At 35.5% G+C, this 15,607-nt stretch overlaps 2 protein-coding genes across 2 annotated transcripts; one reads left to right on the top strand and one right to left on the bottom strand.

Moving 5' to 3' along the window:
- Window positions 1-1,842: 1,842 nt before the first annotated feature.
- On the top strand, window positions 1,843-9,866 carry KAPP (kinase associated protein phosphatase). Its single transcript, XM_087331120.1, has 13 exons — window positions 1,843-2,079; window positions 2,402-2,775; window positions 3,576-3,783; window positions 4,104-4,267; window positions 4,341-4,508; window positions 4,830-4,997; window positions 5,083-5,144; window positions 6,459-6,594; window positions 7,101-7,195; window positions 7,895-8,010; window positions 8,083-8,212; window positions 8,288-8,342; window positions 9,478-9,866. The coding sequence occupies exons 2-13, from the start codon at window positions 2,662-2,664 to the stop codon at window positions 9,646-9,648; spliced, it is 1,587 nt and encodes a 528-aa protein (XP_087187246.1). The 5' UTR covers window positions 1,843-2,079; window positions 2,402-2,661; the 3' UTR covers window positions 9,649-9,866.
- Window positions 9,867-11,262: 1,396 nt separating this feature from the next.
- Window positions 11,263-15,178, bottom strand: LOC147869593 (uncharacterized). The gene is made up of 2 exons (XM_087331073.1): window positions 14,583-15,178; window positions 11,263-11,930 (listed from the first exon to the last, which is right to left on the bottom strand). The coding sequence occupies exons 1-2, from the start codon at window positions 14,997-14,999 to the stop codon at window positions 11,370-11,372; spliced, it is 978 nt and encodes a 325-aa protein (XP_087187199.1). The 5' UTR covers window positions 15,000-15,178; the 3' UTR covers window positions 11,263-11,369.
- Between the last annotated feature and the right edge of the window lie 429 nt (window positions 15,179-15,607).

The following is a 15,607-nucleotide window of genomic DNA, read 5'->3' as shown; positions in this document are numbered from 1 at the left end:
TATGAATTCTCACTACTTGCATATACAAAGTTCCTTTTATTACATATTGGTAATAATTCTTCTTAACATCCCTACCTTTCCTCTAATTCCTCTACAAGGGTATGCCCCTCATACTACAATGTTAAATGTGATGGTATTATTACACTTGTATAAAAAAAATTCAATCTTAAGAGAGTATAATACCAAATATTAGATGTGGGCCATTAATTGATTCCCTTCACTTACTAGATATTGGTAGAATACATGATTATAAAAAACATGTATTCTTGCTTGTTTATTGTTTAGAATCCAGATCATAGTCTGTAATATACTTGAATGCATTGGCAAACATTCATTTCCATACGAATGCAAATGAATGTGTATGTTATCAAAACATTCTTATATATATATTTTACACTTTTTACCTTATAATAAATAATGAATACAAAAGTATGGTATTTACCATACTTTGAGGGTGTTTGCCATACTTGAATGATTGTAATGTTCACGAATGCAAATACACGTATGGTTCATACTATGGTTCAGATATGGAGCTGAACCATTCAACTTGATGTGAACACTCTCTTCTTCGAGCACACGAGTTAAAGTTCTCCCTTATAGTAACTACAAGGGATATTTCTTATATTGAATGAAGTGGATGCATCACATGTCCCACACTCTCCCATTGTGATAGACTTTTAAAAGAGCACATATGGACTTTGGAATAAGATCACGTGACTTTATGATTTCATCTTAAATATATGGAAGGAGTTGTGTATATGAAGTGAAACCATATTCAACGTCAACCATATTTGTGCATATGCTTATATGCTCAAGGATATGTTACTAAAGATAAGTTGGAAAATGGCACGACACTAGAATAGAAAGCTTTCATGATTTCTTCGTACAAAGAGAAATGTTTTTTGTTAAGCATATGCTTGACAATGATACTAATAAATATAGTTCAATGAAAAAATGGTTTGATAAGGAATGGCACACTATCGATCACCTTGTCACTCTCCAAATGTTAACGAAAGAAAGTTGTTTGAAAGGTAAGGGACTATATGGTTGCTTCATAAAATTCAAAAAAGCTTTTGATATGGTGCCCTGTTAGAAACCTTGGATATGGATGAAAGAAAGCATTGAACATAATAACGAGTCACTTGAAACCATAGAAAGCTTGAAGTAATTGGGGCATGAGATTGTAGATGGAATGATTGCAATACCTACTACTTAGAAGCGGGAAAGAGTGTTAATGATGAATTAGAGGACATGTAATGGTGGAGAAACTAGCTATTAGGGTTCTCAAGCAATACCTTTGAACACATTGGTATATTCATGGTTCTTGATGTGGTTGAAGTACATGGCAATAACATCACTAACTCTCCTACGAAACGGTTTAAAAAAAAGTCTACAAGTGCTCTCTTATTGATCATGGGTGGAGTAGACAAGCAAGGAATAGCTATCATATATTTTGATCATGGGTCGAGTAGACAAGCAAGGAATAGGTAAGTGCGGGAGGAGAGAGCCCATTGTGAAGGATTGTGAATGAATGAGGACTTAACAAGGTACAATAAACGTTGGGGTTCTAACTTCTAATTACATAAATATGTACATGTAAATTTTTATTTTTATAGGCTTGAACTCAATGAAGAAAGTGGGGGGCTGATTCGGATTCGAACCCAGGAGGATCATTCACCCAAAGTCTCAAACTCAAAATGTTAAGGATGAGAGAGACAGAAGAGAGCGGAGAAATAGCTCTGCATCAGAGACTCAGAGATAGATAGATAGAGAGAGAGAGAGAGAGTGTGTGTGTGTGTGTGAAAAAATATATACACATTCATCATATATGTTTATGTGATCGTCGACAGATGAAAAATCTCTCTTATTTTGACTGAGAATCGAAGGTTAAACAGAGCCCCCCCTTCTCCATCGCCTGTCCAGATTGAAACATAGAGAGGGGAGAGTCAGATTTTCTTCACTGAGCGAGCAGAAACCCATTCTTTTATCCGAGCTACAGCGATGGTGTCTTCTTCTTCTTCTTCTTCTTAAAGAAGCGACATTTGCACGCTGTGTGCTTTATATCTCTGTAAATATCAGGTATTTCTATGCATATTTTGTTTTCAAGTGTGCTCTTTGATAGGAAGAACACGACAAAGTACCCCTAGCTTCTTGGATATTTACCACGACAACCCTCACTTTTTAAAAAATCATCAGAATGTTTGTTGGGCTTCAACCAATTGCTAGTCCATGGTGCTATCTGGTATTTTTTTTGGGTATGCGAGTAAATTAATCCAAAATGGTAGGCGTAGGTTTTGGTTTTTTTCTTTGGTACAGCGACAATTGTGACTTCTTTTTGAACTCTAAGAACATTTACATGCTATATTGCCTTTATTCATGCCTATCTTTCTTTGAATATCAGGTAAAACTGTGGATCCTTTGCTTGCGAGGAAATTTCATGTCTTTTCTGAATTGTTAATCACGTGATCTGAGAGCATTGGGATATGCAAGAGATGTTACGAGACTGGTCGAGGAGGATATTTTAATTTGAAACAAATTCTGTCTGTTTACTGGACGGTTCATCATATAATCTAAGACACATTGGGAAGGATTGTTTTTGGTCGTTTGAATGGTTAGCCACATGATCTGAGAAACATTCAGATATGCAAGAGATGCTGCAAGATGCTCGAGAAAGGGATATTCGCAGGGATCTTTCTTGTTGCCACATTTATTTTATTGCTCACATTTTGGAAATTTTGGCATTGCTGGTCTATACGTCAACTCACAAAGGCACAGGTAAGGCAATCCATAGTTCCATTTTTTGTCCTTATTATTGGGTTTTGACCTTTTGCTTTTCTGTTCATACTTTGTTTTATGTGTACACACATAAGCTGCTCTAGAACAACATTAAGAATATAAAGGCCACATTTACATTTTTATGGCCTTATCAGTGTAGTCTAGATAGCTATGCGATCATATTGGAAGTCAACACCATGGCCAGAAAGAGGCCCATTTTACTGAACGATAACTCATTTGCTTGTGAATGGCTTTGTCCTGCACATGTTTACTATCTTTTATCTGAACAGTAGACTTAAGGTTTATGGAATAAACTATGTGGAAAATCATGGCAATATTCATGAGTGATAAATGGTTAATGGGGTGCTTTGTAAAATCCAACATTTGTGTGTTTGTTTGGGCATTGATTTAAATCCAACTGGGCTCACTTTATGCAAATTATTCTGATGAAGCCTCGACTACAGTCCCTACTTTTTTGTAACAAGGCTTACGAGTATGCAAGGTTACATGAAGCTAAATCATTTGTTACAAAAGTAAGCATATTTTCACAGTTTTTAAATCCAATCAAATGGGTGATTATTTCTTATATGTTTTCTATTCCATCTCTTATTTTTCACACAAGGTGTATGCTAGACGCTCCTAGTTTTAGTACGTATACCTGTAGCCAAACTAATGAGCCACACCATGTGGTTATTTTCTGTGTTGAGAATTAATCTGAAAGAATTGTTTTATTAACTGTAATAACTTGACATTGAATCCTACCACTTAGTTACCTCTAATATCTGATGTTTGGATTCTAGCCAAGTGACATGTCTCAGCCTCTGTGCTCACAAATTGAGGGGGATGATGATGTGGATGAATCTGATTTATTGGCTTTAGAAGCTGGTCAGACTCTAAAAAGGAGAGCATTACCTATCCTTCCACGACAAGATAGTAATAGAAGGATCAAGGTTTCTGAAGTTTTTGAAGCTGGCAGCGTTGATCAAGAGAAAAAGCAACCACAGTTGGGTCAAGGTATACACTCTTGTCTAATTTGCTTGTCTAAAAACCTCTAATAGTGGACGTTCCAGCCACTTGACGAAATCCAGGATACCAGGATATAAGCAATTATGATGACCAAGATTTAAATTTAATATTCCTAGTGCTAGACATATTCAATGGTCTGCAAGTATACACAGGCTCTATTTAATGGAGGTCATTTGTACATAACACTAGGAATATTAATCACACTAGCAACATTACAGCTGGTTTACATATTTCAGTTTTTCCTGTTATTTGTTTTAACTGTTACACAGGATTGCATCTCTTAAATTAATCCATGATTACAGGGAGTACTTTAACTCTGAAGGTTGTCTCTGGACCGTCAATTGGTACTGTCTTTACGAAGGCCCCTGGACAACCCCTCACAATCGGGAGAGTACCCACAAACAATCTGGTCTTGAATGATCCAGAGGTTTCTGGGAAACATGCCTCTATCAAATGGAACTCGAAGGTGAATCTAGACTTAACATTTTTATGCTGTATATCTCAAACTTAACAAGCTTTTGCAAATTTCTCATATCCAGAGTCTAGTATGGGAGCTGATAGATCTTGGTAGTCTAAATGGAACACATGTGAACAATGAGTCTGTGCCCTTTGATCGATCAAGGGGTGAGGCTAAAAGAAAACATAGCATTCCAATAGGATTGGAAACCGGTGACATTTTGTTATTGGGTTCTACATCACAAATACTGGTAAGCTGTCATCTGTTTTTGTAGTCTCTAGTGTATCTTTTGGCCACAGTAAAAAGAAATTAGCATAAAATATTATTTAGTACTACAAATTAACTTTTTGAATAATTGGCTGCTAATTTTCATTTTTACATAGCTTGGTTGCCTTCAGTAAGAGTTATATAGCTAACATAACTACAAAGTTCATGTGTGTTGAGTGACAGTAGGAGACATTCTTGCCACATTTCTTATCAATATAGGAAATATCCATAAAATATCTTTTTACTTTAGCATGTGGATTTAAGATCTGGAAAAGGAAATAAATAACAGCTTTTCTTATTTCAGGTACACACTTGTGATGATGTCAATGGATCAAGGTCTGATATTCCTATCGTGTCTTGTCCATTTGATGTGGGTGTTGCAGCTGATCCCATGGCTCTGCGAAGAGGTGGAAGACGGCTTCCAATGGAGGATGTCTGCATTTATGAGTGGCCCCTAAGGGGTCTTCAAGAGGTCTGCTGTAGTATTGTTAAAGATAAAAATAGGGATCTGATTATCCCTTGCGTCGTTATAATGATTCTCTTTTCTTTGTCCCTAGTTTGGCGTTTTCTGCATTTTTGATGGTCATGGTGGTGGTGATGCTGCCATAGCTGCTAGCCAGTGAGTTCCTCTAATGAAGAAAACCATTTTCTTTTTTATGGTTGTTAATTCACATGGTAATCAAAAGATATAAAGTTAGGCTATTCACCTATTTAATTTGGGGAATTTATTTTTAAGGTTAAAGTTAAAGGAAAACTCCCAAAATCGCCTGTGTTTTTCTTTATTTCTGCAAATGCCCCCAAGAGCGTGTTATTTTCCTGAATGCTATTGAAAAAACACCGAAAGAGCAATTATATGGTCGATTCATCCTGTTATCGAGTTACTTTACAGATTGTGTTCACTGGGGTAGAACTGCCAAGCTTTGAACTGAGAGATGACCCCCAAATGCATATAAAACGCCACACAAATTCTAGTCTAACCCTTAGCACAAATTCCTTCCCACACGCACCATCACATGTGTAAAGTTGGTTTGGTGTAGGCAAGGTGCACACCATGTGTTGACATCATTAGGACAACTTTTATCTGTCTCTTAGGAGTTGACCAAGGGCGTGTGGGAACAAATGAAATCTCTGGGGCATTTGGGAAATAAAAAAACATAAGAAAACCCCTAGAAAAAGATAGTACTTTTTCTTCTGAAAAATTGAATCTGAACTTAAATGTGATTATCTAATTCAACGATAGTACTCTTTCTCTAGAAAAATTAAATTTGATCCTAAAAGGGGTTACATGTCTTTAATTCTAGAAACAATTTCCTAAATATGATGGGCATGTGATAAGCTTCTAAACAAGAGACACTGAAATTAAAAAATAAGTGAAAACATTTCTTAAAAAATAACCTGCCACACCTTTTATGAAATGGGATATGTTGGCACTTTTTAAATTTAGTCACATACATAGACTTGGGCATTGTGAAAGTTGTCAAATCATCAAAGTGGGCTTTCCATATCCAACTTTCCAGTTTTCATTGATTAAGTTTGTTCCCTCATTGCTAATTAATTTCCAATTTCACATTTGAGAAGCAGCTTTGTTGGTTGAAACTTATGTGTGCATCTCTTTTCTCTGGTATTTTGATGAACTTTCTCAAAAACTTGTCCCCCATGTCTCCCCAGAGTTTGGAATGGTTCAAGGATCAAGCAGAATTTCCCAAGTGTTGTCTCTACTTGGAGAGTGGAATGAATTTTTCCTTTTTTTCTTGGTTCATGCGTGTCTAGTACATGTAGTTACGCTCGCCACTAGTTGTGCATCTGGGGTCATAGTTACTTGATAGCTCCTCTGGCCATTTCACTCGTGTCATGAATCTGAATTTGATACTAGAAATCCCTCAATCTTTGACTCAAGAGTGCCGTCGCCTTGATTATTTATGATTTTCTGCAGGATAATGCCACAGAAATTGAGGGATATTCTCGAAGTAGATGCAAAACGGACCGAAGTTCTGTTCAACTTGGATGCTACAGATGTCTTGCGAGCAGCATTTAATGAAACAGAGGCAGCTTTGGATCATCAATATGAGGTTTAGTTGGACCCTTTCTTTTTTGACTGATGAATTTCTTTGATCCATGTAACTTTTATGAACGGGCTAATTGTGATAATCGAAGAGCTGATGTTTATTAGGGCTTAATTGATCTGGAATCTTCTTGGACCAAAACATTATATGCATGTTTCACTCTAGTATGTAAAAATAATGTATTCATATACCACTCTAGTTTTTTGACAACATAATGTTCAAAAGTCATGCTTAATCTGATAATTTGGGTGTATGAGGAATGTGTTTTTAGACGATGTGTCCACTGATATAATTCATGCAGTTGTGGATACCAAGATACATGATTTTCTGTTATTGCACAGGTGAACTCTGTTTCTCTCTTTTTATGAAAACGGTTATTTATTTGCCAACCAGGTTGTTTCATAGAAACTGTTTTTCCATTTATTTCCAAACCAAGGCCTAGGATTTCTTATGCGTTTCTGAACACCATGTTATAAGCTTGAAATTCATTTATTTCATTTGTACGTTGTCAGGGTTGCACTGCCACCGTGCTCTTACTTTGGCTGGGGCCTTCTAGGGTTGTATATGCTCAATGTGCAAATGTTGGTGACTCGGCATGTATATTCAGGTAACTTTCTGTTCCCATAAATTTAAACATTCTTTAGAACAGAATGATGTTAATGTGCTGTCCTGGTCGATTATCTTATAATTATGTTTATTTTACTGTCAACAGTTCTATACAGAATTTTCCATTATGCTAAATAATGTTAAAGCACAATAAATATGATGACCTTAATATAAGATTGCAAAAGTTAATACTGATTGCAGTTTGGGCTGCCAAACTGGGGTTGTTATGCATATCTGTAAGGTTATATCTTTAAAGAAAAGACGGTACATATAGTTGTCATCATAGTAATGCATTACTGTAGAGATAATGAGAATTCTTAAGTATTCTTGCATAAACTAACTGACTGGCATGTGCATAGGGTAGTTGTTAGACTATCACTAATGTAGGGCATTCTTTTTGTTATTACAATGACTACTCACAAAGCTAATTTGTGCAGCTTTATTTACTCTCGAGTTTCATTTCCAGTTGTTTCACGTTGGGGATAATAATAAGAAAAAGTGTTGGCACAAATGGGTCATTCTGGGAAAAGCCAGTTAGGCATGTTATCATCAGTAGAAGTGATAAGCATCAAGGGTAGCCATATTATTGCTACTTAATATATATTTAGTTCAAACTAAATGTAAAGTTAAAGATGGCAGCATTGTTAGATTATCTTTTACTTGAAAACCATTGGAATGGAAACTTTTTTCTGGAATGCAGTATTGAAGGAAGATCTGTTACCATGACTGAAGATCATCGTCTGACAAGCATTTCAGAAAGGTCTCGAATGTTAGAGATGGGGAATCAACTAGGTGAAGGCGAGACACGCCTATGTGGTATGTGTTGTGCATATCAAGTTTTTCGACTGCGTTTGAACTCAATTAATAAATGTATCTTGGCAATAACAGGCATGAATATTGCTCGTGCACTGGGGGATAAATTTTTAAAGCAAGAAGATTCACGATTTTCATCTACACCATTTGTTAGTGAAGTATTAGAAATAACTCAAGAGAGCAGGGCATTAGCGGTCATGGCAAGGTATTTTACTTCTTGGCTATTATTTATTTGTCTCATGTGATACATATCAGTCATTTTTACATGTTTGCCATACAGTGATGGGCTTTGGGATGTACTCAGCCAACGGCGCGTCCTACAGCTGGCCATTGAGGTTTGTCACATTAAAAGAATAGATACCTTTTATTGGATCTTCGTTTTTGCTTCTCACTCATTTAGGCCTAGCATTTCAGAAAATTCTGTTGTTTAGACACTTGAAAGCAGGGTGTTTATTTCTCTATCAGTCATCTAAGGACAGGGGATAGATGCCTGAAATAGTTACAGAAGGTACCTATTGCTACTTTATGAAAGGAAGATGAATGAAGAATTGCTAGAGACTGATGGATACTAGTTCTAGAGGGTCTAGAGGGGTAATTTATATAAGGCTTCCTATTATTTGTTCCACAAGGATCACCTTATTTGTATCCAGAACATGGTGCAAAGAAAGATTTTATTTGCTGCAATGAGGGCTGGAGCTGTGGCATCTCTCAAAGAGCACAAGATTTTCATAAATGCACCAGTGATGGTATACAAAATAGATGAGATAGAGCGGCATGGTGCTCGTTATTTATATTTGTGTTTCTAAGTATGAATTCTAGAAATGTCTTCCATGGGGGATTTGCACTAACAATACCCACCTAGGTCCTATTGAGGCTGACAAATGTGCCTCTTTCTAAACGCATTGACCTGAATGTAGGCACTGCATTGTGAGATTGAACAGGGTTTATGCGGACTGATGAACATCTTTCTAAATGCATTTATGTGAATACTGTAATCACATCAATCATTAAATCAGACACTGCATTGTTGAGATTTAATTTTCTCAAGACTGCCTAATGGGTCTCTTTCTACATGCGTTGACATGAATACAGTAATGACATTGATCATGAAAATTAAGCACTGCAGTTTTGGGGGAAACCAATGGTGATGAAAAGTTTTTCTCTCATATTAGGGCTCCAGTCTAATCTTGGTATGCTAGATGTTTACTTGCACATGCACATGCACCATCTTGGTATTAATTTAGATATCCCTGTAGAATGTAGAGGTTGGATGCACGCCGTTGTCTTCGCTAGAAAACTTACCAACTGAGCTCAAACTGTCATGGCTTTGGAGTTTTTGCTTTTGTGTGCCTTTGCAGGTTCTTTTTAACATATTATATCTAGAAAGAAAAAGAAAAAGTTTGTCTGTTGCTATAGTTTTCCGCGATAAAATGTGGTTAATGGTAAAATTTCTTCTGGTCATGTGTTTAGGCAAGAGAGAATCATCATTACCAAGCCGATGGAGCTGAAATAGGCCCACTGCCAGCTAAATCTATTGCTGAGATGCTTGTCAATAAAGCACGCACATTGCGAACAAAGGACAACACTAGTGTGATTGTTCTTGATTTTGTAAGTAACTCTAGATCCCATGTGAAGGTGTGAAATGGTTTTTTGGAAAAAAAATTGTAGGCATTTTCCCTGTACCATAGATCTCTCAACATGAGGTTTTATTCTTACCATAGCAACCCACTTACCTTCATAAGATGGATCTGCCTTGAAATCAAATCTCATTTATTGAGGCCCTAGTTTTGAAAGACAGCCTGAAATCTTCGGTGAAAAGGAAACGGTTTTGAAGTGATTTTCATTGTAGACAAACTGTTCAGAACAGCAATAATTTTCATGGACTCTTCATAATAGTGGGTACAATATTCAAATACAATCATGAGATATTATTGTTGGAATGGTATTCTACTTACGCTAAAGAAGCATTTATTAATGTAAACATATATCATATGGTGTAATGCATCATTTTCTTTGACAGTAGTGGAATTGAACTAATCATCTTTACCTTGTGGAGGAAAACCGATTCCTACTGGCGACATTTCTTTTATGATTATAATTGTGTATTTTCATTGATATCCTTTACATGTGGAACTTTCTTCAAGTTAAATATCACGTGATGTATATATCTTGTGCTGGGAAGAGTCTTGTTTCTCCAGACTTGTTTGGAAAGTTTTTTGTAAAGATAAATGAATACGAGCTTTATCAGGAGTGTATACCCAAAACATGCTTTTTTGCTTAAAGTGAACAAACGTTGAGGCACTGATAAACATGCACTGAAATATGCACACAAAGATAGGGAACTTGCCAAAATAATGCTCAGGCTATTCATATACAAATTTGTGTATATGACACTTGTTGCTTGGAGTAGCTATCCTGAACAATGTTTGCCAATATCAGGATCAATATAACTGTGGTATAACTAACGGAAAACCTATCAACATAATTGTGTTTGACAAAGATTTACATGCTGGTGCTTGACTTAAATTTGTCTTTGATCGAAACCTTTAATACATACTTTTGCCATTGGATCATCAACATTGGACATCATTTGTAGAATGAATAAATAATGGATTTGGATACATAAAAGCAATGAATGTTTAAGAAGTAAGTGGTGCAAGCCTGGACCTCTTCTAGGATCAAGATGAATGCTGATGTCAGACCTAATTGGTGCCATGTCCACGATGATATAACTTAAACTTTAGTACAATGTGCCCTTTTCATGTGAAATTGAGACGATTAAGGGCCATTTTATGTTGGGAAAAGATACTTGTTTATATCTTGTCTTGTTGGGTCTGAGATTACCATTATACAAAAAGAGAAACTCCAACTAGATCTTCTTGAGGAAAACATGGAGAATGCCCCTCATGTTGAATGTAATAATGTATCTATCCTCATTAATATACATTTTGCCCTAGGTAATGTAATTTATATAAAATTTAATGGTAATCCTTGTAAGTAATACGGTTTCCCCTTGTTTTCTCATACTCTTTATGTTTAGATGAATAAAATAGTAATGGAAATGCTCAGATACTTGCTATCATTCTTGGGCTGGATTATTGGCATTATGCTACTTGTTTGGTTGTTTCAATTGAGCTTCATCACCTGGAAAAATATGTTGTAATATTGTTGAATAATTTCAGCTCATGCGATATGCAACAAAAATCATGCACCATGCGTGAATAATTTTAGCATCAAATACGTTGATCAAGTTGGTGATAAGCAAAAGATATTATTAAAAGTTGTTTTTTTTGGATAGGATACTAGGCTACAATAACAAAGGAGACTATACAAGATGAAGGCCGCCAAGTATAGCATTATTTTTATGTGGATGTTGTAGAGCTGGCAATATGATCAGAGGGCGATGTACCAAGGATGACAGTATTGCAATTAGGGCAAGAATGTGAGGACAACATGACAAACATATTACAAACACCACAAACAACGGTCGTTAATGGCGGCTGAACTTGTGGATCCCCTCGATTTGAGTTCCGATCGTCAAATTGAGACATTGAACTCGGTTTCTCTATATTTTTACGCATGAGGCTCCCTAATAGATCTGTGGTTGCGTGATTTTGAGTAGGGGGCATGGAGAAATTCATGAGATCGCTATGGTGGGTTTGGATGGTCGGAGTGTTTGGGCTTTTAGGTGTTGTGGTATCTTTAGCGCCATTAGCAAGTGCTGATGCCGTAGCTGTCATCTTCGACAGCCATCTTTCTGTACTCGAATTAGATGTGTGCTCATCTTGTTGTATGGTGCTAGCTTTGTCACATGCTCTTTGACTAGATGCCATGGCTTCTGCTAAGCATTTCTGCACCTCAGGGCATTGTATCCTCAAATGCTTTGTCCTGGTCTTCCAATTCACATAGTATGTCTCGCCTGACTGTTAAATTGAAATGAGATTCTGATGGTCAATATCATTTGGTTACTAATCTCAACATATTACCCCAAATTTATAACTTGATTGTTCTAAGTTTAAACAACAAATGCACATTTCAATTTAGGAGTCATCACTCAATTTAAAAGTATTGCAATTATTTAAATGCATTCCATTCTAATGATGGTCAATATCATTGGTTACTAATCTCAACATATTAACCCAAAATTATAACTTGATTATTCTAAGTTTAAACAACAAATGCACGTTTTTAACTTAGGAGTCATCACTAAAAACGTATTGCAATTACTTAAATGCATTCCATTCTAATGATTGTCAATATCATTGGTTACTAATCTCAACATATTAAACCAAAATAATAACTTGATTATTCTAATTTTAAACAAGCAAATGCACATTTTAATTTAGGATTCATCAGTCAATTTAAAAGTATTTGCAATTAGTTTGCATTCCATTCTACTCATAGGAAACTTATAAGTTTATTTTTATATGATTTTCAAAATTGTTAGCATCTCTTTTGGAAAGTACCAAGTGTCTTCTTCTAGTTGGACTCTCGTTGAGCCAAAGAAATGGTTTTGCTTGAACCACAACTTCTTCCCCAAGGAAGTGTTCATCTTGGGATAAGTTTCTAGATGAGCTAATAATGATATTGGAATTGCATGGCCAACTACTGATTTCGTTCGCTTGTTAAGTAGTCTCATGATTTATTTTGGTTTAAAGGCCTAGTGAATTCTATGCTAGCAATCAATGCTCCCTTTGTCACACCTTTCAAGCCTAGGCTTGAACACAAAAAAGTCATTATAAGCAATGTACAATGTGATAAATAAATTGTCTCATCTTTGCACATTTGGTAAATATTTTTGCATTTTGTGAATGAGTTTAACATGGAAACTCATCACACGCAGCTCTCAACGAAATGCTAGAAAAAATAAATCCGAGAGGTTATAAATATACAATGTCACCTACATAAAAGTAAATATTATTGTATACAATTTATTCGTCCCTAGTTCTTTAGATATTACGTTTGAAAAGGATGACTTATAGATTTGTCTCTAGAAGGGCAGCTCCACAGATGATTTATATTTAACAATCGGCAACGGTTCGGTTTGTCAAAACGGAACCGTTAAATTTTTTTGAAACTTGAACTAAACCACGAAACCGTTAAAAAAATTTCAAATTGTTAAAATTGTGGTTTCGTTGTTCGGTTTCAGTTTTCAACTTAGGTCAAAATTCAAAATTTTAAATGTTCATTATTTTAAAATTCAAAATTTTAAAGATTTTCCCAAAATGTGAGAAGAAGGCCTGAAAATAAAAAGATTGTTTAAAAACAAAATTTTAAAATTTTAAAACCTTTTTTTTTTTAAACAAAAAAACGTTGAACCATTTAAACCGCAGTTTCTAACTGTTGAAACCGAACCGAACAGTTCAAACCGTTAAGCCGCGATTTCACGGTACAGTTCAAACCGTTGCCGATTGTTACTTACATTGATGCAAGCAAACTACATGGAAATCTTTATCTTCCAGATGGATTCATTCCCTCAAGGTGAGCACGTAAAAATCGGCATAATTTTTCATCTAAAGGAAGTTTGAAATTAGAGATGTCACATATTGGCACTCTAGAGATGATTAAATTTTTGGGGTGTGTGTGTAAAAAATGTCACATAATCTCAAGTCTATCTCTTCGTTTTTTATCATATACCGTAGTTGTAAGCCAAATTGCTACAAACCCATGCATCCAATTTCAAAACTCACAACTACCTTACTAGATGTCATTGCGGAATATACGGGTTGAATGCATGATCATTCGGTCCTCTTCATTATGATAATTACATGCTAATGTGAGGTCCTTATTCAATACCATAATCACTTTGGAAATACTAATACATATAGAAGGCAAACTTGTTCTAACAACCCAAGCACGTGAGTTTTTCTATAGGAAATAGTTTGGGCCACCATTAAGGACTATAGATTTGGAGATAAACTACCTTGGAAAGACTAAGAAGTGTGAGACTTCGCAAGACTTTTCAATTGAAGCTAACTTCACTTGGGCTTTGAAGAAGAACCATATTTATAGAGATACCAAATTCTCTCTTCTATATTCAAAGTGAACGGCTTACACTAGCCTCATTTACTAATATGTTGTGCGTATATATAGTCCAAACCATTAGTCATGTACCAATTATTACCACCATGTTAAGAATAAGAAATTACTTATCCATAAGTCATAAACACCATATGAGTTTTTCTATAGGAAGTAGTTTGGGCCACCATTAATGACTATAGATTCAGAGATAACCTACCTTGGAAATAGTTGGCCAAGACTTTTCAATTGAAGCTAACTTCACTTGGGCTTTGAAGAAGAACCATATTTATAGAGATACCAAAGTCTCTTTTCTATATTCAAAGTAAACGGCTTACACAAGCCTCATTTACTAAGTTGTGCATATATATAGTCCAAAACCATTAGTCATGTAACAATTATCCCCACCATGTTAAGAATAAGAAATTGCTTATCCATAAGTCATAAACCAATTAAATGAGGAGTTATAAACTAGTTAAAAAAAACTATAAAACTAAAGACAAATTTATAAATTATCAATGAAAGTCTTAAATGTCTTAATATAAATTGTTATGTACCTTGAGATCCATGTATTGTTCCCATCCTGGAGGCAAGCTCGATCCATTGCTAACCTTGACACTAGTGATCAAGGAGTTTACACAATTCTTTGCACTATATTGGCTAGGAGTACGTAAGGTACTCAACCAGTCCCTCTTCCTTTTGGAGCTACAATTCTCATTGCCACCAATATGATTCATGCAACTACGTACTCCATTAATCTCTAGGTTCTCTAAGAAGTTTCCATGACTATTGTTCTCAAACACATCATTGTGATGAGAATTACTCATAACCTTGTAGGCATTAGAACGGCTTGTTACCGTAGGATTCTCTATTAAATTATTATTGTAGCTCTCTTTGGGTTCCATTTCTAGGGTTTTAAGTGAGTATTGTTGGTTGGGAAAGCTAATTGCTACTTGTTGATTATCTAAATACATGATAGATCACTAGCCCCAAGTACTACATTGTATGACTCTAAGAATGATAAATCAACTTCGGTGTGAATGACTTCTCCTTCCAACATTATGTAATGCTCTTTTATAGATGAGGAAAATGAATGCTAACTTATTTTCAAGGTGAACACATCAACTTTACACGTGAATGTACATAGAGCTTTAGATACTCTCCAACATCACGTCAATCTTATATAGTTTATCTTCGGAAGTAAGAGAAACAAGTTCTTTAAACCATACATAACAAACTAATTGTGACACCCCCAAGTCTTTAATGCATCTCTCAGTTGTTGACACTAATAGGCAAAATCTATATTCATTGCATATTATAGAATGACGTGGACATAGACTGTACAAACATGTAAAAAGCACAATCCATACTCTCAAATAAGCCAACATTTAACCATTAGCCATAAATTGCCAATGTTTTATTTTACTTTTGTAGTACACAGTAAGTGCAAATTTATATATGCATATAACTGCAAGTGCATGTTTTTTTGTTTGTGATAAGATGTGTGTGTGTATTTGTATTTGTATTTGTATTTGTATTTATATGTGGTATGCACATAGTTGTACATGTACATGTAACTAAA

The sequence above is a fragment of the Azolla caroliniana genome, unplaced genomic scaffold, assembly GCF_043228905.1.
Source record: "Azolla caroliniana isolate FFs.n. ecotype wild unplaced genomic scaffold, voAzoCaro1.0.p SCAF_1, whole genome shotgun sequence".
NCBI classification, from domain to species: Eukaryota; Viridiplantae; Streptophyta; class Polypodiopsida; order Salviniales; family Salviniaceae; genus Azolla; species Azolla caroliniana.
Note: the sequence above shows the minus strand (reverse complement) of the source record. Positions and strands in the feature narration are given on the sequence as shown.